This window comes from Aplidium turbinatum, chromosome 14 (assembly GCF_918807975.1).
Source record: "Aplidium turbinatum chromosome 14, kaAplTurb1.1, whole genome shotgun sequence".
Classification (NCBI taxonomy): domain Eukaryota; kingdom Metazoa; phylum Chordata; class Ascidiacea; order Aplousobranchia; family Polyclinidae; genus Aplidium; species Aplidium turbinatum.
Genome location: NC_137485.1, coordinates 2,865,242 through 2,890,217, shown reverse-complemented (window position 1 = coordinate 2,890,217; position 24,976 = coordinate 2,865,242). Strand labels below are relative to the sequence as shown.

General features: G+C 38.3%; 1 protein-coding gene across 1 annotated transcript in view; it reads right to left on the bottom strand.

The window, feature by feature from the left end:
* LOC145783462 (uncharacterized) overlaps nt 1-24,976 on the bottom strand; it is a 50,101-nt gene that overhangs the window by 14,910 nt on the left and 10,215 nt on the right. The window contains 7 exon segments of the mRNA XM_082595348.1: nt 1,540-2,082; nt 3,064-4,081; nt 12,177-12,382; nt 13,179-13,652; nt 18,265-18,433; nt 18,501-18,662; nt 22,008-22,015. Coding sequence (XP_082451474.1) covers nt 1,540-2,082; nt 3,064-4,081; nt 12,177-12,382; nt 13,179-13,652; nt 18,265-18,433; nt 18,501-18,662; nt 22,008-22,015 — 2,580 coding nt within the window.

Sequence of the window (24,976 nt, the reverse complement as noted above, 5' to 3'; positions counted from 1 at the left end):
TTGTAAAGTCATAAAAATCATTAAAATGTGTCATGGTAAAAACTGTCAATTATTCTAGAATAGATATCTGTATTCTATATTCGGTTTCAGTATTCTAGAATATTCTAGAATAGCTAATTATTCTATTTTGCCCATCCCTAACCTTTGGTCGAAATGGCTCACCATATCATCACACCTTCTTCATCGTTTGCCGGGTATACTTTTCATCAAATTGTGTTCCTGACAGTCGACGGACATTTATTTTTCTAGCACCAAACTGTTGGACACTTGATTTGCCCGAAAATTAATTTTTAGACTTTTCAGCAGAAGTCCACTCTTTGTGCTGAAATGCAAACAGGAGGCCCTTCTTCTTCATCGCTGGTGTAAGCATCGGTTTTCTGGCTGGTTTTCGTGAAATGGCGTCGGCCTACGGAGTGTGAAATGGCGTCGGCCTAAGTAAAAGTTTTGAATACGTTTATTTGCAGTGATTCAAACTTAATTTTCAAATTTAATGATGTTTGTCAATTCTAACTTTATGCATTTGTTGAGAAATATGCAAAGCTTACGAGACAAAACAGCAGAAAGAGCTGTTTCAAGACACCATTTTTTTAATTTATGTGTGTAGGTTGTAATCGTTCTTATTATGTAATACTCCATTGTTAAAGTCGATGTTAAACCTTAGCAGCCACATAAAACAATGATGTCAGATGAGTTAGCTAGGTGATAATAGCAGTAAGAGACATTGTTAATGCAGGCAATATCTGCGACCAAGACCATTGAACACCTTTTCTTTCAACGTTTTCGATTTAATTCTCACACATTGCAAAGAAAACAATGCGTTCTGTTGAATCATAATTCTCTCACAGCGGGAAGACCTCGTTGAAAATAGCGCGTCTAATTCAGCTGGTTTACTGAATATTGCAGTGAATAGTTACGTGACTATTCCAGCAGCGTAAGTTACCATACTTTACCATCTACTTTGAAATTTCCATACCGTATGAAAAAGCCATGCGATCAGCTGCTGTTTTGCTGGCAAGAGAGACGTGCTTACCGCAATTTGCTTTCGGTATTATTTCAGTCCGTTTACATTACCTAAATCTCTTTCGCAAAGTGTTTTATCTTTGAAACACCACTTGTAATTAACCATTTTTGTTGCCCCTCAACTATAAATTTACGGGAGGCGCCGCCCCCGCCACCCCCCGGGAGTCGGCGCGTATGTAGACAAGTTTCAAATACGCTTAAAACTCCACATTCAGCAGTAGCTATGGTAAACTGTTCACAAAACGAAAAATATAAAACCGATGTTATATATCAAAAAGTGGACTGGTACTAAATATTGAGGCAAAAGTGAATGTAAACCCCTGCCGGAAGGGGTGGTTTATGGACAGTTCTCAGAAGGTACATAAGTTGGATGGTCTACAATAAACAGATGGTCCACTAGCCAGAAGGTCTAGGTAGGGGGCCTTCTGACAAGTGTTCCTTCTGAAAATAGATCGGTCACTCCAATGGTCATGGTGTCATCATTACATGGCTTTTCACCAGGGTGAATTCGCATATGACCTTTCAGGTGACTGACCTGGGAAAACGATTTCTTACACATGCCACATTTATAAGGCCTTTCACCAGTGTGAATTCGCATATGACCTTTCAGGCCACCGACCAATGAAAACGATTTCTCACACACATCACATTTATATGGCTTTTCACCAGTGTGAATTCGCATATGACCTTTCAGGTGACTGATCTGTGAAAACAATTTCTTACACATGTCACATTTATAAGGCTTTTCACCAGTGTGAATTCGCATATGACCTTTCAGGTGACTGACCTGTGAAAACGATTTCTTACACATGCCACATTTATAAGGCTTTTCACCACTGTGAATTCGCATATGCCCTTTGAGGGTACCGAATTGAGAAAACGATTTGTTACACAAGTCACATTTATATGGCCTTTCACCAGTGTGAATTCGCATATGACATTTCAGGTTACTGACCTCCGCAAACGATTTATCACACAAGTCACATTTATATGGCTTTTCACCAGTGTGAATCATCTTATGCCGATTTAAATTACTACGTTGTAGAAATGATTTTTCACATAAAACACACTTGTATGGCTTTTCACCAGTATGACTTCTCTCGAATTTTCAATTTCACCACTTGCTCTTGGTTATTGATTCCATCACAATCTTCAAGTACTTCAAGCTTTACTGGGTATGCCGCACTTTGATTCATGGTAAAAGATGAAGTGAATAATTGATTTGAATTGGAAATGCATTAGTTGACCGAACAAAATCAGTTGTTACAAATTTAGCATATTTATATTACAGGGTAAACAACGTATAATCTGAAACACAATAGATGCAAAAATTAAGGCAACAAACTGTGAACAGTTTGCAAACTATTTCTCACACAAATCATATTTACAAGGCTTTTTACCAGAATGAATTCGCATATGATCTTTCAGGTGACCGTCCTGTGCAAATAATCGGTAGGCACTTTAACGTATTTCACTTTCCAAAAACAATAATGCAATCATGCATGACATAATGTACGATTCCTCGCAAATCAGCTCAATGAAGTCATGTGATTCAGCATGTGATATTGTCAACGTTCTTCTCGAAATTTTTTTGATACAAACTACATTGAGTGAACGAATTGCCGTCACCAGCGTAGCCTAGTGGATTAGAGTTTGGGCAAGAAATATAGTCATCTTGATTGCTTGGGTTCGACTCGCACCTCCTGCCTTTATTCTTTTTTCTTCTGTCACTAAACGTGCAAAACGATTTTTTCCTGCGATGAGGTGGTTTCAAACATCAATGATGGCATATGTCACGCATGATTGTGTTACTGCCAAAAACACAGGAAACAAATCACGTAAAGTTATACAACGATTGGCAATACTGTACAAAAGAAACATAAAAACATCACAAAATCACAATCTACAGTATAAGCATACTAACAACGCAGTATATATACATTTTTTTCATAGGCCATGATCATATTTAAATATATATGGCTTTTCACCAGTGTGAGTTCGCCTATGTCAAGTTACAGAGCCCTGCATACGATTTCTCAGACATGTTACATTTATATGGCCTTTCACCAGTATGAATTCGTATATGACATTTCAGTTGACTGCCCCGTGCAAACGATTGCTTACACATGTCACATTTATATGGCTTTTCACCAGTGTGAATTTGCATATGATTTTTCAGGTTACCGACTTGTGTAAACGATTTCTCACACATGTCACATTTATATGGCCTTTCACCAGTGTGAATTCGCATATGACATTTCAGGTGACTGCCCCGTGCAAACGATTGCTTACACGCGTCACATTTATATGGCTTTTCACCAGTGTGAATTTGCACATGATCCTTCAGGTGACTGACTCGTGCAAACGATTTCTCACACACGTCACATTTATATGGCTTTTCACCAGTGTGAATTCGCATATGACGTTTCAGGGGACTGACCTGTGCAAACGATTTCTCACACATGTCACATTTATATGGCTTTTCACCAGTATGATTTCGCATATGACATTTCAGGTCACAGACTCGTGCAAACGATTTCTCACACACATCACATTTATATGGCTTTTCACCAGTATGAATTCGCATATGACATTTCAGTTGACTGCCCCGTGCAAACGATTTCTTACACATGTCACATTTATATGGCTTTTCACCAGTGTGAATTTGCATATGATCTTTCAGGTTACCGACTTGTGCAAACGATTTCTCACACATGTCACATTTATATGGCTTTTCACCAGTGTGAATTCGCATATGACATTTCAGGTGACTGTCCCGTGCAAACGATTGCTTACACACGTCACATTTATATGGCTTTTCACCAGTGTGAATTTGCATATGATCCTTTAGGTGACTGACTCGTGCAAACGATTTCTCACACACGTCACATTTATATGGTTTTTCACCAGTATGATTTCGCATATGACATTTCAGGTCACTGACTCGTGCAAACGATTTCTTACACACGTCACATTTATATGGCTTTTCACCAGTGTGAATTCGCATGTGACATTTCAGGTTACTGACGCGTGCAAACGATTTCTTACACACGTCACACTTGTATGGCTTTTCACCAGTGTGACTTCTCTCATGAATTTTCAATTTCACCACTTGTTCTTGGTTACTGATTCCATGTGGTTCACAATCTTCAAGTACTTCAAGCTTTACTGGAATTAGTTCACTTTGATTCATGTTACAAGGTCAAATGAATAATTGATTTGATAATGCATTAGTTGACCAAACAAAATTAGTTGTTACAAAGATGGAACATATCAATGGGAAAAAGTATAACCTGAAACACATTAGCTGCAAAATTAGGGTACTAAATTGAGAAAAGTTTAATAATGGTTAAGAATAGGAATACAATGTTCCTGGAAACAATGTTCCTTGATTTCTTCATAGCGGTGTTCACCGACGCCGAGTCCCGGGCGGGCGGGCCGCGCCTGCCGAACATTTCAAGAATTTAAAAAAAAATTTAATGCAATTTAAAGTCCCAAAATTTCTGTAACCATCTGCCACCTTCTAATACTAGCCTACTTACCTTATTCGCAGGGTTTTTTCGCCATATGATAGGCCTACTAATTAAGCGATTAGTTTTCGTCAATTATTGCCATTGTTACATTCATGCAACGTTAAACAACGTTGATTCGCCGTTAAACAAGCAAAAGTGTCCGGCCGCGTCGTTTGTCTCCACTCTGCCCAGTGCTATAATCAAGTATATTGCGCAAACCTGCGAGGAACTTCATTCGCGGCAAAAGTCTGACCGCAATTTCCACTGCTTTTACATCGTTTTAACATCGCCAGATGTTAAATCGGTTTAAAAACTGTAGCATTGTTCCTCAAAAGGGTAATTTTCTCTCAAACGACGTTATCAATTAACTCTGCTGCCAAAATGCTCTATTTTGTCGTCTCCAATCATCACAGTTGCGTATGTTACGTCACTGATATTAAACTGTGCACACCTGTTGGTTTGGCGGGATGAAACCGTTGGTTGTCATTAGTTGCAATTCAGCTCCTTCGTTATATAACTGTTCTGATTGTAGATTCAATGTAAGCTCGGTTCAATAGCGCAGTTTATCGCTAGATGGCTTCTCGGGAGCTGAATTGTCGTAAAATCACTTCTGCGTTGCATTACAGCATCTTGTTTCTTATCTGTGCGCCCGCTAGGAGCGATTTATAGTATGAACCCACCGATGTATTGTGTGTGTGTTATCGTGTTGTATCAACAATAGTAATGTAATTATGGAACTAGTATCGGTACAGTATTGCAGTTTTCGTCCTGCAACCCGCACATACCAATCACTAAAAATATGCGGAACTGAATTACCAGGACCAGACGTTGTTGCGTACCAATTATATTTATTATATACTTGTTTCCAAATCGTGTTAGAGGAGACATAAACCTAAATGTAAAACTAGGCTAGCCCAACAACCTAGCAAAATCGACCTTTTGAAAAACGCACAAAATAACCTTTATGAGTTGACAGTATGTGTTCGCCTGCCCAGCTATTTTGAAAACTCGGCGCCTATGGCGGTGTTAAGCAGGGCTGTGGAATCATACTTGGAAAGATTTTGGCATATCTGGAGTCGTAGTGCTCAAAAGAAGGCCGACACTGACTTGATACAAAACGATGAACAATAAGATTTGTGATTTGTGTCCAAAGTATTGTTTCTTGTTCTTTGTAATGTGCTATAAAACGTCACCAGAAATTAGAAGTATTTCTTCTTGTCAGTCTTTGTGAAAGTCGCCATTTCAAATGATAAGGAGTTATTAATATTAAAAGCAATAAAAAAGAAACATTCAAAACTAACATATGATCAGTATAAATTTCAAAGGAAAAAAAAGGATGCCCGGTTGCATACAAAATAATTTCAATCAGACAAAAACATCTTTTATTGTTCATTCACCAAGTACAGTGGAAATCACAAAATAACAAATAAATTGCATTTTATGAGTTTACCCTCTAAAGAAGTATCTTATGGCGTTTCACACAAGCAACATGCAAAAATGCTTTTTCACAAACGTCACATTTAAATATATAGCTTTTCACCAGAAAGATTTCGCATATGACCTTTCAGGTTACCAACCTGTGCAAACAATTTCTCACACACGTCCCCTTTATATGGCTTTTCACCAGAGTATACATATGACGTTTCAGGTGACCGAAAAATTAAAACGATTTAAACATGTCACATTTATATGGCTTTTCACCAATGTGTGAATTCCGGAATGGCCCGTTTCGGCAAGTCCGATTTGACGAGTTCCCTATTCGGCGAGAGCCAATTGATATTCGAATCCTCAACTATTAGAAAATTCCAAATCCAACGATGCCTTCCGCTTATTTAGAGAATTTTGTATTTTATTCTACAATATCGTTTCTTTTCCATTCCGACAAAAAAAATAAATTAAAATGAAATTTAGCGAAAAATGTTTGAACTATTAAATTAAAATGTTTGCTCACATAATTATTATTATTATTTATTTGCGTCAGACAAGTTTTTCGTTTTTTCCATGTTTGAGAGGGGGCCATTTTTGCCACTAAAATGATAGTGTACCAACTTAAAAAAAACAAATTTTTGAATGAAATAGGCAGTTCCAAGTATTTTTTGATCATAGTATATGTAACTTCAAATGTATCGCATCAAGAATGAATCATTCTCGTATTAAGGTAGGCAATGTTTAACTGCTTCAAGACGTAAAATTTGATGCTTTTAAGCCTACTGATTTCTGCATCATCAATTTTCTATTGTTTTAACTTGAAAACTGGTGCTGCTGCGTTTGGCTAAGCGTGTAGCCTACTATTTTTGCTTGACCGACGGAACCTTGACTTCAAAAACTGCATTGGCCAGGCGTAAGTCCGCCCTGTTAGCTCAGTGGTTACGAGCCCGGCTCAAGATCACACAGCGCTGGTTTGACTCTGGGGTCATATCATTTTTGGAGTAATTGATCTACTGAAGCTTGTAATGTAGGATTGTACCGCAAGCCTTAAAGCAGCCGGCGGCCATCGCGGCCATGGCCGCTAAGTAGTGCTTGAATGACTGCCGGTACTACCTCCTCGGTCGGCCAAGTTTGGCCGCCGGTTTCTTCTAGCCAATTATTTAATTTCGCAATAGAATGATCGTGGATTAACTGTCGAAAATATGTAGTATCAAAGAGTGACGCAGAATTAAGTCAGCACGTCATAATCACCACTGTTGTATTGTGCGGGAACATTTGCTATTGTATGGAATATCCAGCTGTGATCACCAGCGCTGTACGTCTTGTTTGTAATTCCCGACGTTTATTTTAACAAAGTCTTAATCCGAAGTGCTAATTTACATCGGCTGACAATATTGTCGTTTTTATGTTGATTCAATGTTGTCGGACATTGAATCGTTGGTAAAAAGGAGAACTAGGTTAGTTGACATCGAAAGGAAAAACACGTGTCTTCATAGTTGAGAAATGTTCACGCTATGGGCTAGTGACTTCACAACCTCAATGGTGACATCATATCGGTATAAATGGTCAGGTTTTATGAAAGGCAGTATGCAGTTGAAACAATTTAGTGTCGTTAGATGGTCCCGCAATACTGGATTACAATCCCGATAAAGTAGTCATTGCATGGTACAACGATTCTATTGCAAAACATCGCCCAGACTTCAACAACGCTAAGTGATCATTTTAGCATTGTTGCAAGTTTAATTCTATTTACTTGTGCTATCGTTATTTGTATTTTGGCCTCCAAGCGCGCAAATTTGGCCGCCGAGAAAGAGCTCCCGGTAGGCCAAGATGGCTGCCGGAAAAAAACACGAGTTTTAAGGCCTGTACCGGTAATCCACAAAATGCAGAGAAGCATGGGTTTGAAACTGCTCAAGTAGGCTTTTTGTTTGTTTGTTATATCTTTATCCTGCATTGCGAGAAAGCGGACTTGAGCGCTATGCATCGGTGTACGCCTTCCGACGTACACCTGACCCACGCTGCAGCCGACGGCAATGTCTGTTTCCGGTTGTCTACTTTACTTATGACTTAAATTTGGTACTACCCATTACTCGAAATCGATCACTGGCTAGAGGCAATTATCGTAAAGTTTCTTGCCCAGAGAAACAACAGCAAGTGCGGGTGGCTGGAGTCGAACATGCAGGCTCGACTGCGAGCCCAACGCGCTAACCACTCGGCCACTGCCGACTTTTTGAATGAAGCAGCTTTATTTTGAATTTCCTATGTGGCCTGGTTACACTTGAAAATGACTCAAGCTACAGTAGCTACAATGAGCCAAAGCGAAGCTGCACCAGTCCAAAATGAGCCATCCGATGGGGAAGAATCCGTAGCTTCTGTCCATGTGAGAAAATTCAATCATGCTAAATCTTACTACAAACTTGTGAACTTAAATTCTGACCAAACCAACGAATCACCAGCAATTCCACACCAGAGTAACTGCGACATCGAAAAAATCAGAAAAGAAAAGCTCATTATGCGCCACCCATGTCACAATTAAGCTGTGGAGCGCCACATAAAACTTGTAACCGAAGCTTCATCAGCAGTAGCTGGCTTCAACAGACGTGACGGTCTGATCAGGCTAAAGATTCGGTCACGAAAACTGATGAAGCAATACAATACCAAAAAGCAATTTCAATCTTAGGTCTTCCTGCCCATACCATTTCCCCCTGCATAAAACTGGCATTTAACGTCTGTCGTCTAGGCTATTGTAATATTATGAAACCCAATTTCATATTTGTTTGTTGTTACCATCCTGTGCTTGTGCTTGCTCTAAAACCACTCAAATGTGTGTTTCATTGGTTAGAGATATATCATACTCATTATGCTGATTTCTTGTGGAGTGATTATGTTATGGTGATGTTAAACTGTGCATAATGCTATGTGTTATTCATATTTGACCTGAAAATTACATTTTGTGAAAATAACCATATATCTAGCGAAATTTCGAAAAAAACTTTTTTTGAGACAGATAGGAAAGTGCACATTCTGCTTCTTTTGGCATAAAAATTAGCTCTCTAACATCACCGCTCACAGAGTTATGGCATTTTTATGGGATTTGACCCCCGCATGACCTTTATGTCAAGGTTGTCACCTGAGTATTCGAGGCAACTCCCCAAAACCACTTTTAAACTTAGTTTTGGGACCAAAGGCAACTATTGAGAGGGGACGTTTTTTGAATTAGTGATTTTTATATTTTTCACTCCACCCTATCCGGCAATGGTTGGAAAGCATCGAGGGTTATTGCACTGATGAAAAGAGCAATTCCTGGACTTATTGCAATACATTGTGTAATTCACCGTCAGCATTTGGTTGCCCGTAAGCTCAGTCCTGAAGTGCATGAATCACTGAATATTGTGATAAAATGCGTCAACAAGATAAAAGCGCAGGTCAAAATGTCTTAACTCAGTTTTCCAATTTGAGTGAGAATGTTATTACAGAAGAACAACGGCAAAAATACTGCTCACTTTTAGACATGCTTCATAAAGACATGAAACTTCGCTTTGCAGATCTCGTGGACCTCCATGTTCCAAACTGGGTGGTACAACCATTTTCTACCGAACCTACAGGCATACTGTAAAAGTGGAACTTCAAGAGCAGTTCATTGTTATGCAAACAGATGATAAGTCAAGAGTGAAATTCAGAAATGATCACTACGATTTGTTTTGGTGCCAGGTTTCTGGTAAATATAAGCTTCTCTGGAAAGAAGCCAGAATGTGGATTTTGTCGTTTCCTACTTCATATATGGTTGAAAAGGGGTTTGCGCATGGGACTGTTATTGGTGGTTTGTGAAACTTGCACCCTTTGAGTGTTTTTGTCCCCCAATCGCCCCCTTTGATTTTTTCGCCCCCTGGCGGTCAAAATCGCCCTCAGGGGGGCGATTTCGCCCACTTTGAGAAACGCTGCTTCAATAGGTTGGATGTTTTCTTTCTTGCACCTTGCAATCTTATGAGCGCTGCTAAACTAGACAAACTTCTTTTATGTTTTCCTTTGCGACCTAAAAAGCGTGTGACTCGTGACCTGTTATCTAGTGGCGCCTTCGGACTTGCCGCATTTTGATTTGTAAAAAGCGATTGTTTCAGTACGTCTTTAGTTTGTATCGGTTATTTTATTGTCATGTTCATTATGATGTCATATTCACATTCCATTACGCTGACCCGGAGCTGAAGTTTGATAGTGACGTAACGAAACCATTCGGGAAAAGTTCAAATGTGGTTTCTCTCACCAGGAATTGCCAGCTGTGGCAGTTGCCATAGCAACAACAATGCAGTAAGTAGCATTGTTGCGGAATCGCTTTGTTCTGTCGGATACCTAGCGAGAGACATGGCGTAAAACAAGAAGTTGCGCTGCAGTTGGTTGGATAATTCAGCGTTTAAGAAAAACAGAAATAATTGTAACGAACACCTTCACAAGTGTCATGGAAACAGGGTGGGCGAAACATATTTTGCCCACCCTCGTTTCACAGCAGGGTGGGCGTCGCCCACCCGGCCCATCCTATTTCGACGCCTATGTATACTATGATCAAAAATACTTGGAACTGCCTATTTCATTCAAAAATTTATTTTTTTTAAGTCGGTACACTATCATTTTAGTGGCAAAAATGGCCCCCCCTCAAACGTGGAAAAAACGAAAAACTACTCGTTTTTCCTTTACAATGTTATGCTAGGGGGAAAAGTTGCCCGACTTCCCCCCTCTCGTAGCCCCTGGCTGTGTATTGCTATTGGATACGTGTAATTATAAATGAGTTGATGTCATGGTTTCTGTAACACTCATTGCAAACAGTGGTGGATTAAAGTTGGCAAGGGTCTTTACCAAAGCCCAGTCAGCCTTGCCCAAATTTGCAATGGATGAGAGTCGAAATATATTTTTTCTGACTTTGATAATCCTGATGTTTTCAGGTTGAAGGTTTTCAATATTTTTTCACCACATGATAATTTTTATAATGCGACCCTGATTGTAAGTAGTTTCTTATAAATTTCATGGAAACCAAAGATGTAAATTTTGAAACTTAATGTCATATAACATTGTAACATTATTGCATATGAGTCTTTGCTACTTATTTTTGGGATTTAGTTTTTTGTCACATATCCATGATTGTTGCTTGCATATCCTTTGTACTAACTAGTTAGAAAGTATTTTAAGCAGTACTTAGTCAGTTTGTACCTATTATGCCTTAACACATAACTATGGGTGCAAATAGTTCAAATATAGCATTTTCACTTCTTCACGTTATATAGCTTTTAAACTAAAACGTCATTTTTTATTATTATCAGCTTATGTAGTCAAAATAGAGACAAAAGTTGCATTAGAACATATAGAAACATGGACCTTCTGGAAATTCCAAGCCAAAAACCAACATTCTAGCTTAACCGGTTTCTAAGTTATGGAATTTTCATGAAATTTGATTCTCGGTTGACCTTGAAAAATTATGGGCCACCTGGGTGTAGGACGGTGGCACAAACCCAAAACCTTCTCAGAAGTTGGTTTTACGTCCATAAACCACTTTTGGTTAATCTGACTTTTTGACTTGAAAAAACATTTTTTTTTTACTCCACCCTAGTGTCGAGTGACCTCGTCACTGAAAAAGGCAAAAATCGCAGCCCTGAGTGTGAATCATCATGCCGATTCAAACTACTACGTTGTGGAAATGATTTTTCACATAAATCACAGTTGTAGTTCGTTTCATCAATGTTATTTCTCTCATGAATTTTCAATTTCATGACTTGTTCTTGATTATTGATTCCATATGGTTCACAATCTTCAAGTACTTCAAGCTTTACTGGAATTGCTTCACTTTGATTCATGTTAAAAGGTGAAATCAGTAGTTGATTTCAAATTTGTAAAGCAAGTGAGTAATTAATTTGAATTAGTAATGCAGTAGTTGATCAAACAAAATCAGTTGTTACTAATATGTAATATATTACAGGGTAAACAACGTATCACCTGAAATACATTAGCTGCAAGAATTAAGGCAATACACTGTGAAAAGTTTAATAATGGTAAAGAATAGGAACACTCATATTCAAAAACAACACAGCATAACATTCTATAATCATGAAAGCAGAAAGAACGCACACAAAAATATAATCCTAACATAAAAGAAATACAGTGTAATCTTTCAGTGGCTTACCGCTTATCACACCAACGAGCACATGCTCATTTCTTACACACATCACATATATATGGCTTTTCACCAGTGTGAATTCGCATATGACCTTTCAGGTTACTGACCCGTGCAAACGACTTCTCACACACATAACATTTATATGGCTTTTCACCAGTGTGAATTCTCATATTATGATCTTTCAGATCACTGACCCGTGCAAACGATTTCTTACACACATCACATTTATATGGCTTTTCACCAGTGTGAATTCGCATTTGAGCTTTCAGGTCAATGACCTTAGCAAACGACTTCTCACACACATTTCACAAATTTTTAAAAGCGAAATCACGATCTTTTATTTCTATGACGCACTAACTAGTACAATATTACGGAATGGCCCGTTTCGGTGAGTCCGTTTTGGTGAGTCCGATTCGGTGAGTCCGATTCGGTGAGTTTGATCCCTTAACGGGGGATTTTTTCAATTTTTTTTTTTAATTATCGGGTACCGTGGCCTAATTATCATTGCCATTTTAGGGTTAGGGGTTAGGAGTTAGGGTTAGGGGTTAGAGGTTAGGAACTCACCGAACCAGACTCACCGAATCGGACTCACCGAATCGGACTCACCGAATAGTAGCAGACCCACAATATTAATCCTATCAGTAGCGACACGATACGTGAAAACGATTTCTCACATGCGTCACAACTAAATGACTTTTCAGCAGAATGAATGAACACATGCTTTTCCAGGTTATCGATCTGTGCAAACGATTTCTCACACACATCACAAATTTTATGGCTTTTCACGAGTGTGAATTCGCATATGATCTTTCAGGCTACCGATCTGTGAAAACGATTTTTCACATGCGTCACAACAAAATGACTTTTCACCAGAATGAATGAGCACATGCTTTTTCAGGTTACTGACCTGTGCAAACGATTTCTCATACACATCACATTTATATGGTTTTCACCAGTGTGAATTCGCATATGACGTCTCAGGGTACCAACCTGTGAAAACGATTTCTCACACAAGTTACATTTATATGGCTTTTCACTAGTGTGAATTTGCATATGACCTTTCAAGTTACTGAATTGTGCAAAAGATTTTTCACACACGTCACATTTATATGGTTTTTCACCAGTGTGAATTCGCATATGACGTTTCAGGCTAATGACCTGTGCAAACGGTTTCTCACACAAGTCACATTTATATGGCTTTTCACCAGTGTGAATTCGCATATGACCTTTCAGGTTACTAATCCGTGCAAACGATTTCTCACACACATCACATTCATATGGCTTTTCACCAGTGTGAATTCGCATATGATCTTTCAGGTTACTGACCTTTGCAAACGATTTCTCACACACATCACATTCATATGGCTTTTCAGCAGTGTGACTTCGCATGTGACGTTTTAGGGGACCGGGCAATGAAAACGATTTCTTACACACGTCACATGTATATGGCTTTTCACCAGTGTGAATTCGAATATGACCTTTCAGGTTATTGACATATGCAAACGATTTTTCACACAGGTCACATTCATATGACCATATTTTCACCGGTGTGAATCATCTTATGCCGATTTAAACTACTACGTTGTGGAAATGACTTTTCACATAAATCACACTTGTATGGCTTTTCACATGTGTGACTTCTCTCAAGAAATGTCAATTTCACCACTTGTTCTTGGTTGCTGATTCCATATGGTTCACAATCTTCAAGTACTTCAAGCTTTACTGGAATTGCTTCAATTTGATTCATGATAAAAGGTGAGGTAAATAATTAATTTGAAATAGTAATGCATTAGTTGACCAAACAAAACCAGTTGTTACAAATCTGCAATAGGTTACAGGGTAAACGTAGAACCTGAAACACATTAGCTGCAAAAATTAAGACAATAACCTAGAGCACAAGCACAAACAACGCATACAAAAATAATAGGGTGGCTCTTATTTGGCAAAAAATAATTTTTTTTTAAATTTTGCTGAGGACACCCTTTTAAATGGTGAGGTTGTCAGAAAAAAAAACTAGTGCAAAATTTTTTTTGAATTTGAAATTAATTTAGGGGTGCCCCCCCTAAAGTTCTGCACCCTCTCCAAAATACTAAATCTGCATACCTAAAAAAAATTGCATAAGCTAGAGATACGGTTGTTGTGTCAAAAGATGCAGAAAACATGATTTCCTATCTACTTTCTGAACAGTGATTGTGCCTATCTTGAGTAGCAGCTATTGAAAAAACCTGGGTATTCCAGCACAAAACAGCGCTGAATTAGTATTGTGGGCTTGTGGCCCAAGGTATTCATTTCACAAAGTTCATAAACTAACGTGTAAATCTGGTAAAGCAATAAACGAAATAAGTGTTCCAGTGTTCAACTTTTTTACATTCATTCAATCATACATAGCTAAAATGTCCCTGTTTTTTGTCATATTCCTTGGAGAAACTCCTGAGTGTGGAATCCGCTTTCAAGCTCCAGGTGACATGCATCGAGTTTGTTGGATGGCGAAGGCGATTTATGCCATCAAAATTTGAATGTTTCATCATCAGTTTAATATGTTAAAGAAAGTAGCACAAGGCGTTTGAGAATTAGCCACCTTTTCTGTTGCGATTCATGTGAAAGCATGGATAACATCATCAGGCCTTGAAATTCACGGCGGACACCGCGGACATGTCCGCCATCACAGCATGTGATGACCGCGGGAAGTACCATCTAGATCGGTCATATTTGTCCGCCGAGAAATACCGTAACACAGGAACTAGCGATACAAATCGTCATTGTATAGCACAAACAATTACTGCAAGAATATAATTTCCCGCGCATCTAGAAAATGTTAATATTGTATCCCTTATCTTCCGTTCAAGCAGGAAGACTTTCGATTTTTACGTTGCTTTAACGATGAATGACATTGAATCAGCGTAACAAAGGTGAATCCTTCGCTAAGAATCGATGGGAGTACCGTACTTTTACACTAATCACGCGCAACTTAGCTCAGGTCTTACGTCACAACGTCTGGCTTTGAACGAGTAATATTGATGGCAAGGTTGGTTACACAATTAGATTACACGAGTACGCTATTACAGCAAGATGCAAAAAAATTTGTTAACTTTTGGTACTAATGTAAGAAAGAGAAAAAACCTGGAAAATTCTAAAAGTGAGAATGAGGGCGATGAACCTACTCGCTCTTTGAGACTTTCACTCACATGACACGCAAAAATAAACCTAATAAAAAAAGAAACCTAGTGAAACTTTGCACGGCAGAAAAGAGTAGAGTTAGTGTGGGAGTTTTCCAACTCGTGTCCAGAGCATTGTGACGCAAGAAGCCACACGACCTCGTTCGGTGAAAGTTAGTCAGTTATGCGGCGTATTAAGCAGCCACACGGCGCTTTGACTCTTCAAGCGCACGTCATTGGTCAGAGGAAAGTCTTTCAGAGTGACTTCTCTGAAATTTTAAAAAGCTTTTCAAACCGTAGCTATAGTACTCAAATGGGGAAGAATTATCGAAATATAGCGATTAAACATGACGATCGACGTTAAAACTGGTGTGTCCGCCGTGAGACTTAATTTGTCCGCCGAGATAGCTGCTCAGACCGGACACGTTTGTCCGCCGTCAACAAAAACGAATTTCGAGGCCTGCATCATCCAATGTTACAGAAGAACCATATGATTTCGAACTCATGGATCAACTTCTTAATTATCCGCATACAACTATTTGTGTTGCAATTAGCAAAAAGCTTGGTTTGCATTTATGGTATCTGTCTGAAAAAATGGTTGGACTAGCCTTGTTTGACTCTCGATTGTCTGTGGAATGTAAAAAAGCTAACAGTGGCAACCATGTGAAGAGAGGGGCGTTCTTCCAAGCTATCAGCACAAGGCTGAGCACTCGCTAGTACAGCGAGCAGCTGCGATTTGCTAACCATAACGGTGTAGCTTCCACGCAAGCCATTCAGACTTTCCAATCAACGATATGTTTCTCGGCAGCCGATTTGTAGCAAGAATTGACAGCGATAGACACCGTGTTTCGCCCATGAGGGCGAAACATGGTGTCTATCGCCCATGAGGGCGAAACATGGGTGAATGGCTCATGGCCGTGATGGGCGAAACACGATGTCTATCGCTGTCAATTCTTGCTACAAATCGGCTGCCGAGAAACAGTGGCAACCATGTTAGATGAAACAGCAGAACGTCCACCAAGGAGACCAAGCGTCAAAGTAGATGCGTTTCTTGGCAACCTTGGACTTCTTTCATGAATTTTCAATTTCACCACTTGTTCTTGATTGTTGATTCCATATGGTTCACAATCTTTAAGTACCGGTACTTCAAACTTTATTGGAATTGTCTCACTTTGATTCATGAGGTGAAGTGAATAATTGATTTGAATTAGTGATGCATTAGCCATAGTTGATCAAACAAAATCAATTAACTTGCAAAGTATGAAAAATATTGCAGGATAAACAGCCTATAACCTGAAACATAGGTAACAAACTGTGAAAAATTCAACATTGGTGAACAATACGAATAGTCAAATATTTATCTCAAAAAATATCCCAAATTTAATTTTATATCCAAAAAAGCACAAACAATGCACACAAAAGTTAAATCTTGAAAACTAATAATCGGTAGGCACTTTAACATATTTCATTTTCCCAACATAATAACGCAATCATGCGTGACATAATTTACGATTCCTCACAAATCAGCTCAATGCAGTCACGTGACTCAACTCAGCACAAAAGTGAAATCTTGAAAAGTAATAATTATATTATAAGTATATTACAGTAAAGCACAGTCTTTTATTTCCATGTTACACAAGCTAATATAAAACATAATTGAACTAGCTGATGGCGCTTTAAATAATTTACTTATGAAAAGATTTTACACACATCACAGACAAAAGCTATTTCACAAGAATGAAACCTCAACTTAAAATAATGTGGAGATGATTTACAACATGTATTCTGTACAATGTACATTGTACATCATACAGAACAAAGCACAAACAACACACACAAAAATATAATCCTAACAAACATTATTTCAAAAATTTTCAAAAGAGAAAGCACGATTTTTCATTTCCATAATGCACCAACTAATATAATATGCAGTAAAAGAAAAACAGTATATACTGACTATATAATCTTTCAGTGGCTTATCACACCGAAATGGCCCGTTTCGGTGAGTCCGATTCGGTTAGTCCGATTCGGTGAGTCCGATCCCCTAGCGGGGGATTTTTTCAATTTTTTTTAAATTATTGGGTACCGTAGCCTAATTATCATTGCCGTTTTAGGGTTAGGGATTAGGGGTTAAGGTTAGGGGTTAGAAGTTAGGAACTCACCGAATCGGACTCACCAAATAGTAGCAGACCCTATCACACCAATACAAGTAATGTGTGGCTACAAAGGCTTTCATTTGTAAATTAAGTTGTTTCATCATTTATACTGATGCGTTCTCTTCACGTAAGTAAATAAACAGCATCTTCAATGCGAAATAACAAAAGATATCTTTCACACAATTCACATTTGCATAACGTTTAACTAGAATGAATCATTAATGGCTTCCTCTAATAACAAAAGGTGAAAATAGTATTTATAATCAGAGGTGGGCACTGGGCATCAGCTACTTCGACCCGTTAAAAAGGTAATTATGTTATTGCAACTTGCGTCACAGTGGTTAGCCTACTTTATTTGGCAACTTCAGCATTTTTCGTCGCATTATTACTTCGTAAAGTATTGCGAAGTCCCCAATATCGTATTTTATTTTTGACGTTTCAAATAGGCAACACGCGAAAACTCTTTTTCACACACATCACATTAATATGGTTTTTCACCAGAATGCTTTCACATATAATCTTTCAGGTTACTGACATGTGCAAACGATTTCTTACAAACGTCACATTTATGTGGGTTTTCACCAAAATCAATTTGCATATGACCTTTCAGATGATGCACGTGTGCAAGCGAATTCTCACACACATCACATTTATACATGGCTATTCGCCAGTGTGAATTCGCATATATATATGACGTTTCAGGTTGCCGACGAAAGCAAACGATTTCACACATAAGTCACATTTATGGGGCTTTTCACCAGTGTGAATTTGAATATGATCTTTTAGGCTACCGACTTGTGCAAACGATTTCTCACACAAGTCACATTCACATGGCCTTACACCAGTGTGAATTCGCATATGACGTTTCAGGTTACCGACTTGTGCAAATGATTTCTCACACATGTCACATTTATATGGCTTTTCACCAGTGTGAATTCGCATATGACGTTTCAGGCTATCAGCGAGTGAAAATGATTTCTCACAAAAGTTACATTTATAGGGCTTTTCACCAGAATGATTTTGCATATGACATTTCAGGTGACCGACGTGTGCAAACCATTTTTCAGACACGTCACATTTATATATATGGTTTTTCACCAGTGTGAATTCGCATATGACCTTTCAGGTGAGCGACCTGTAAAAACGATTTCTTACACATGTCACATTTATGTGGCTTTTCACCAGTGTGAATCATTTGATGCCGATTTAAACTACTACTTTGTGGAAATGACTTTTCACTGGGAAAATTTTTTTTTTTATTCGAAACATTCCAACCACCCTACAATTTTTTTACATAGGCTAAAAGAAGGTAACAAGCTAAATTTAAGAAAAATTGGTTACTATTTAGAGGTGCCACACGAGGTTGCAAAATCGGGTTAAGGGTGCTTATTTCAGTATTTCGATTTGATACGATTCCGTAATGATTCGAAATCTTTTTTTTGGTACTGCCGATTCGAAATAAAAATTCCCCAGTGCAGAATTTTTCTCTTCAAGCAAATTCTTCTTACACCCAAATCAATGAGTATTGCGTAATTTCTTCGATGGCTAGAATTTGAAAGCGAAGCCAAGAACTTGCAAGATAGCAAGTATAGCGAACAAGTTGCAGTTCTAAATTGAATAGGCTACTTCTATGAAAAAGAAGAGGCAGGAGGAGTTTATAGACTGACAGAAGGTTAACTTTCATGCACTTAAATGATGAGCAGTTGAGCACTGATCGTAGTGTACTGATGAAGTTGTGAACGTTTTTCTTTCTATGTTTTTCAGATGGCTAGCAACAGTAATAATAGTAGTAGGCCTATCAGTGGTGCAAAGCCCAAAACCAGAAAGGACAATTATGTTTGGTTGATTGGTCCCACTTCCAAAGAACTGTCTGAGAGAAAGCTTCTGCTAGGGAAGTCCTTAGCGTGTTTTTCCATCTCCACAAGATTGAAAAGGTAACCATCAAAGAAAGTTGCAAAGAAGTTATCAAATTGTGCATTCCATTCTGGGAGATTCCATTCAGGATTATAACATGCACAAAAATACATGCAAGAGAAAGACTGGAAAAGTTATTTCTGCAATGGAAAGGACTCCAGAAGGCGGCTTTAAGGAGAACAGATACACAGATGAAGAAAGAAGAAAAGTTTAGTGCTGATCTTGACAAACTGTTTGACATAGCACACGCGAAAGCACTGGATCTGACTACTATTGAAGAAGACCGTGCTTTTCTATGGCACAAAGAGATGGACGAAGAGGTTTCCTAGGTTCAGTTGATCACGAACTTACTGCAAAAGAAGCACGAACTGTTAAGCGGAAACAAGAGGAGCAAGCTCGAGCTGAAAAGGCAAAAGTATCATCTTCTGCAGTGCAAGCATGTTATCAAGAAGATATCTCAACATCGTCATCAGATTCTGAAAATACTGAACAGTGTGAACAGTCCAGTGCTTCAGAAGTGCAGACACCAAAAAAACGGAAATGTACAATTACAGCTAGAGCAAAATGTGATCTCTCCAGGACTAGCACAAGCTCTGAACCGAACCAAAGTCAGTGACAGAGCAGCTGTTCATATCATTGCTGCAACAGCTCAAAGTTTAGGCCACAACGTGGATGAATTGGCCATTAATCGAAAAACTATCTGTCAGTCAAGAAGGTCACTAAGACAAGAAGCTGCTATTTCCAGTAAGGACAATTTCAGTCTTGACATTCTTGACCCGGGAGTTAAGGTTGTTGTGCATTGGGATGGAAAGCTAACCCCAGACACAGCAGGGTGTCATTACAAATACGATAGGTTATCAGTAATTGTATCGTATGATGGTACAGAAAAGTTGCTTGCTGTACCAAAGTTGACAAGTGAATTTAGACAATTGATGGCTTTGGCAGTCAAAGAAGTCCTAAATGATTGGGTACTAGAAGACGATGTTGTAGCAATGAGTTTTGATACAACTAGCAGCAACACAGGAAAAAGGAATGGAGCATGATTGTCATCTTCCTAAGGTCTAGCTAGAGAAGGAACTCACCATATATTTGAACTAGTGATAGGTGCAGTATTCAACAATGCAATGGGACCGTCATCAGGGCCTGACATCGAGATTTTCAAGCAGTTTGAAGCGCGCTGGCCACATCTCAAGCAAGATGATTATGAAACTGCAGCAAGTGAACCTTCAGTGGAGATTTATATCGCACCAGAACGTGATTCCTTGTTGATGTCTGCAAAGAAATATCTATGCAAACAACAACCAAGAGAAGATTACAGAGAATTTATGGACCTGATCATCCTCTTCCTTGGTGAATTACCAGATCAGGGTGTTTTGGTTATCAGAAAGCCCGGAGCTTTCCACAAAGCACGGTGGATGAGCAAGGTCCTTTATTCTCTCAAGATTTGGATGTTCCGGGCACAAGTAAAGCTGACAGCAAAGCAAAAGAAAGGGATTGCAGAAGTTGTTCTGTTCGCAGTGTTGGTGTATTTCAGAGCCTGGTTTGATGCACCGGTAGCAGTTTCAGCACCAGCCAATGACCTGGCCTTCTTGAAGAATTTGAAAGCTTATGCCTCCATCAACAGCAGTGTCTCCAAAGTGAAATGCAGAAAATTCCTCAACCATCTTTGGTACCTGAGTGAAGAAGTTGTGGCATTTGCATTCTTTGATGATGGTGTTGCTGAAGAGAGGAAGCAAAGAATGGTTAAGAACCTTAAAAAGCCTGGAAAGAGTAGTCGTGCCGTGAAAGCCAGCTTGAAGATGGATGAAATTGAAGCAAGTGAGATAGAAGACTTTGTTTCAGTAAAATCTATGCAGTTCATCAAAGCTCTGAATTTGTCGACAGATTTCCTGTCATTGCCACCGTCACTGTGGCTGTCAAATGATAGTTACATTGCAGGAAAAACGAAAGCAGCACAGTTTTGAGTGCTTAACGACACAGCTGAGAGAGGAGTGGCTCTAATTCAGGAGTATATCCATGTTCTGACAAAGGATGAGAAACAAAGACAACGCCTCCTTCAAGTGGTGGCAGATCACCGCAAGAACTTTCCAGATGCAACAAAAAGAACTGTTGTTGCTGGGCTAAAAACCTTGGTTAAAGCTGGCCCAAGGCCCATGGAATAAACATTTGTTCAGGTCGTGATGACATTACAGTATAACATAGTACAGAAGGGTTTAGCATCAGTTAATAAGCCACATTATTTTATATTGTGTCTTGAGAGAAAAATTAAATGGCTTTGTGGCACCTTTAAACATTGTTCAATTTTAACCAAATTTTGCACGTTAACTTCTTTTAGGCAATGTAAAAAAAAGGTAAGGTGGTTGTAACAAAATTCTAAAAAAAAACTCTCGGGACCACCCTACTTTTCACATAAATCACACTTGTATGGCTTTTCACCAGTCTGACCTCTTTCATGAATTTTCAATTGCACCATTTGTTCTTGGTTATTGATTCCATATGGTTCACAATCTTCAAGTACTTCAAGCTCTACTGGAATTGCTTCGCTTTGATTCATGTTAAAGGTGAAGTGAATAATTGATTTGAATTAGTGATGCATTAGCTATAGTTGACCAAACAAAATCAGTTAACTTACAAAGCATAGAAAATATTGCAGGATAAACACTAAACAGCCTATAACCTGAAACATAAGTAACAAACTGTGAAAAATTCAATATTGGTAAACAATACGAATATTTGAATAGTTGAATACTGATCTCCAAAATGTCCCAAATGAAATTCTATATCCATAAAAGCACAAACAATGAGCACAAAAATGAAATCTTGAAATGTAATAATTATATTAGATATTACACAGACTTTCAACAAAAGCAGTCTTTTATTTCCATACAACACAAACTAATATCAAAAATAATTGAACTGAATTGAATAATTCAACTGAACTGAATAATTGAATCGAAAGAAACGGTTCTTCAGATGCTAGGCGGTGATGGAGTGTGTGGTGCAGCGAAATGAGGTGGTCCTGGTTAACATCCGCACCCGCGGACTCGATGGCAAAAACCAGATAGCTCATCAGTCATCACTTGTGGGTGTTGAAGAGTGTGCTGCTATTGCAATAAGTATCTCAAAGAGGTAATTTTGTTAATTGGCTCATACGGCGAAATTCTAATTGGCATAGACGTTGATAACTGATAAAAGAAACCTGTTGTGTCAAATAGCACGAAACATGTGTGGCAAAATGTTTGATGTCAGGCGTTAGGACTTCAATCAAAGCATTTTCCCGCAGTATTCAAAATAACGGTGCGGACGGCTTGGGAATTTCTCATGTGAAGCGTCGCTTTTAGGCGTTGCCTTGAACTACCTGTCGGAAGGAAATTTAAGTAAATCGGCACTCTTATGATTACGTAAAGTGATGCTCTCCCCGATTGTTCCTCGACCTGACTTGACGTCCTCTCTCTGTTTTTTTCCATAAGTTTGTCGAATAGTTGCACGGAGCTTGTATGTCACAATCAATGTGCAAGGCCTCGCGTCGGGCTGCTTTGTGTCTTGACAGAATGTGCTGTTTTCATTATGGAATTTTGAGCGATGCGTTATTATCGGGTATTGACCTGAAGTAACCTTTGAATGAGAAATCTGTATTATGTAACGCATTTCCAGAATCGTCTGTAAGCATGCAAATCTGGAATGTTCTATTGTTTTTCATAATTTCTGAGCGTCGTTTGTCATGACGTCATAAGGATGTTTACCAGTAGATGTCCGATTGCGAAATATTTATTATGTAAGAATCTTCTACTCCTACGTGACATTCTTTAAACTTCTTTGGGCTTCTGCTTGTTTACATTAATGCAACTTGACAGAACATTGTGACATTACGTAACCTTCTGGGTCATTCCATGTCAATTCAACCAGGCCAGTTAACCCAAAGTCTCAGATTAGACTAAAATTAAGCTTAAAAGAAAAACTATGTAATTCTGAGCAAAATAAAGTTTGTTTTAGCAAAATCGGAATAGAGGTCGCGGAGTTATAGCATTTAAAAAAACAACACTTTTTGTGCTCATTCAACCATGACATGTATCGATTTTGACACCAGTGACATTGAAACAGTCATAACTTTGCTTAGGTGGGAAAATAAGACTTGAAACCAAGTTCTATAGACAGATTATTGATTGATCTTCGTGTTAAGCTAAACTTTTATTTATTTATTTTGGAGGTCAAAGGTCAAATATGGCAACATAAATCATCAAGTTTTTGAAATCAGTCAAGCGTAACAGAAGTTTGAAGTCGAATAACTCAAATCTAGTTGAACGAGTTTTTTTAAGTAAGGTATCATATGAAAGCTCTGTTCATGTAGAATCTATTTAAACTATTGTCATAAGTGATATTAACTGATATCATATTCATAAGAGGGTAACAACAGAAACAAACAAAATTGTTGAAATAATCATGGTTTTGCATTTGTTCAGTGTGCTACTATTTTTAAACAACACAAGTAAGTGTTTGTAATGTGTTAATGTTTGTGTGTTTTAGTATCACAGCTTGTTAAAATACCACTATTTTCAGGAGTAGGTATGTTGTTAAGTATTTTGACATTATGAGTATGATTGAAGAAATCCAGTTTTGTAGCATTGGAATCCTTAAGAATAAAGAAACACAGTGTCACAAACTTACAGTAGTTAGGTCCAAAGCACTAATATCATTTGCATCACTTACAGAAGAAGATAAAAAGAAACTTTTATACAGAACTGATTTAGTTGAAGAAAAAGATGAAGTTCTAACTGTCTGTGCACACCACAAAGCCTTGATAATTGACAGATATGAAGTCCTGCAAAAGAATTGTTGTAACCCTTTTAAAATTCACAAAAAAGACATCAAAAAAAATTTACAAGTAATTAGTTTAAAATTTGCTTTAGAATTGCAAGAAAAACAATTTGTAGTAATTCCTGGAAAAAAAGTTTGTGGAAACTGTAAAACAAGATTGAACAAACTTTGTGAGGGAACATTAAGTTCAACTTCAGATACTGACGTAACAGGACAGAGTACTGACAGTGAAGAAAGTACTGCTGCTGCTGATTTATTGAATAGTCAGCTAAATACAAGTTTATCTGAAATTGGGCAGTCTCCAATGAAGTTGCACAGTGTCCCTTCGAGGAGCCGATCTCGTTATGGAAAGCGTAAACTTGTTTCAATTAACAACGAAATGACAAAAAGAGTAGCAATTGCCCTGAAAGTGCCCCTGCATGAAGTTACAAGAGAGAAGAAATCGGTAGACTATGAAAGCAAACGTAAGGCTAGAGACCTTGACATTTTAATGGAAAAGATAAAAGAAAAAATAAGCAAAAAAGAAACAACACGTTCAGAAAAGATACAGTTATTAACACTTGTTCCAGACTCATGGTCACGGAATACTGTTGTGGAATACTTCCATGTAACTCATTATATGGTCAGGGCTGCTAGATCATTAGCAACAACACATGGAATTTGCAGCAAGCCACCAGCAAGAAAAGGGAAAACTTTGAGTACTGAAATAAAAAAGATTATGATTGATTTTTATTGTGATAATGAAAATACAAGAATCATGCCTGGTGCTCGTGACAAAGTCAGCATTGCTCCTAATGTTTATGAACAAAAAAGGCT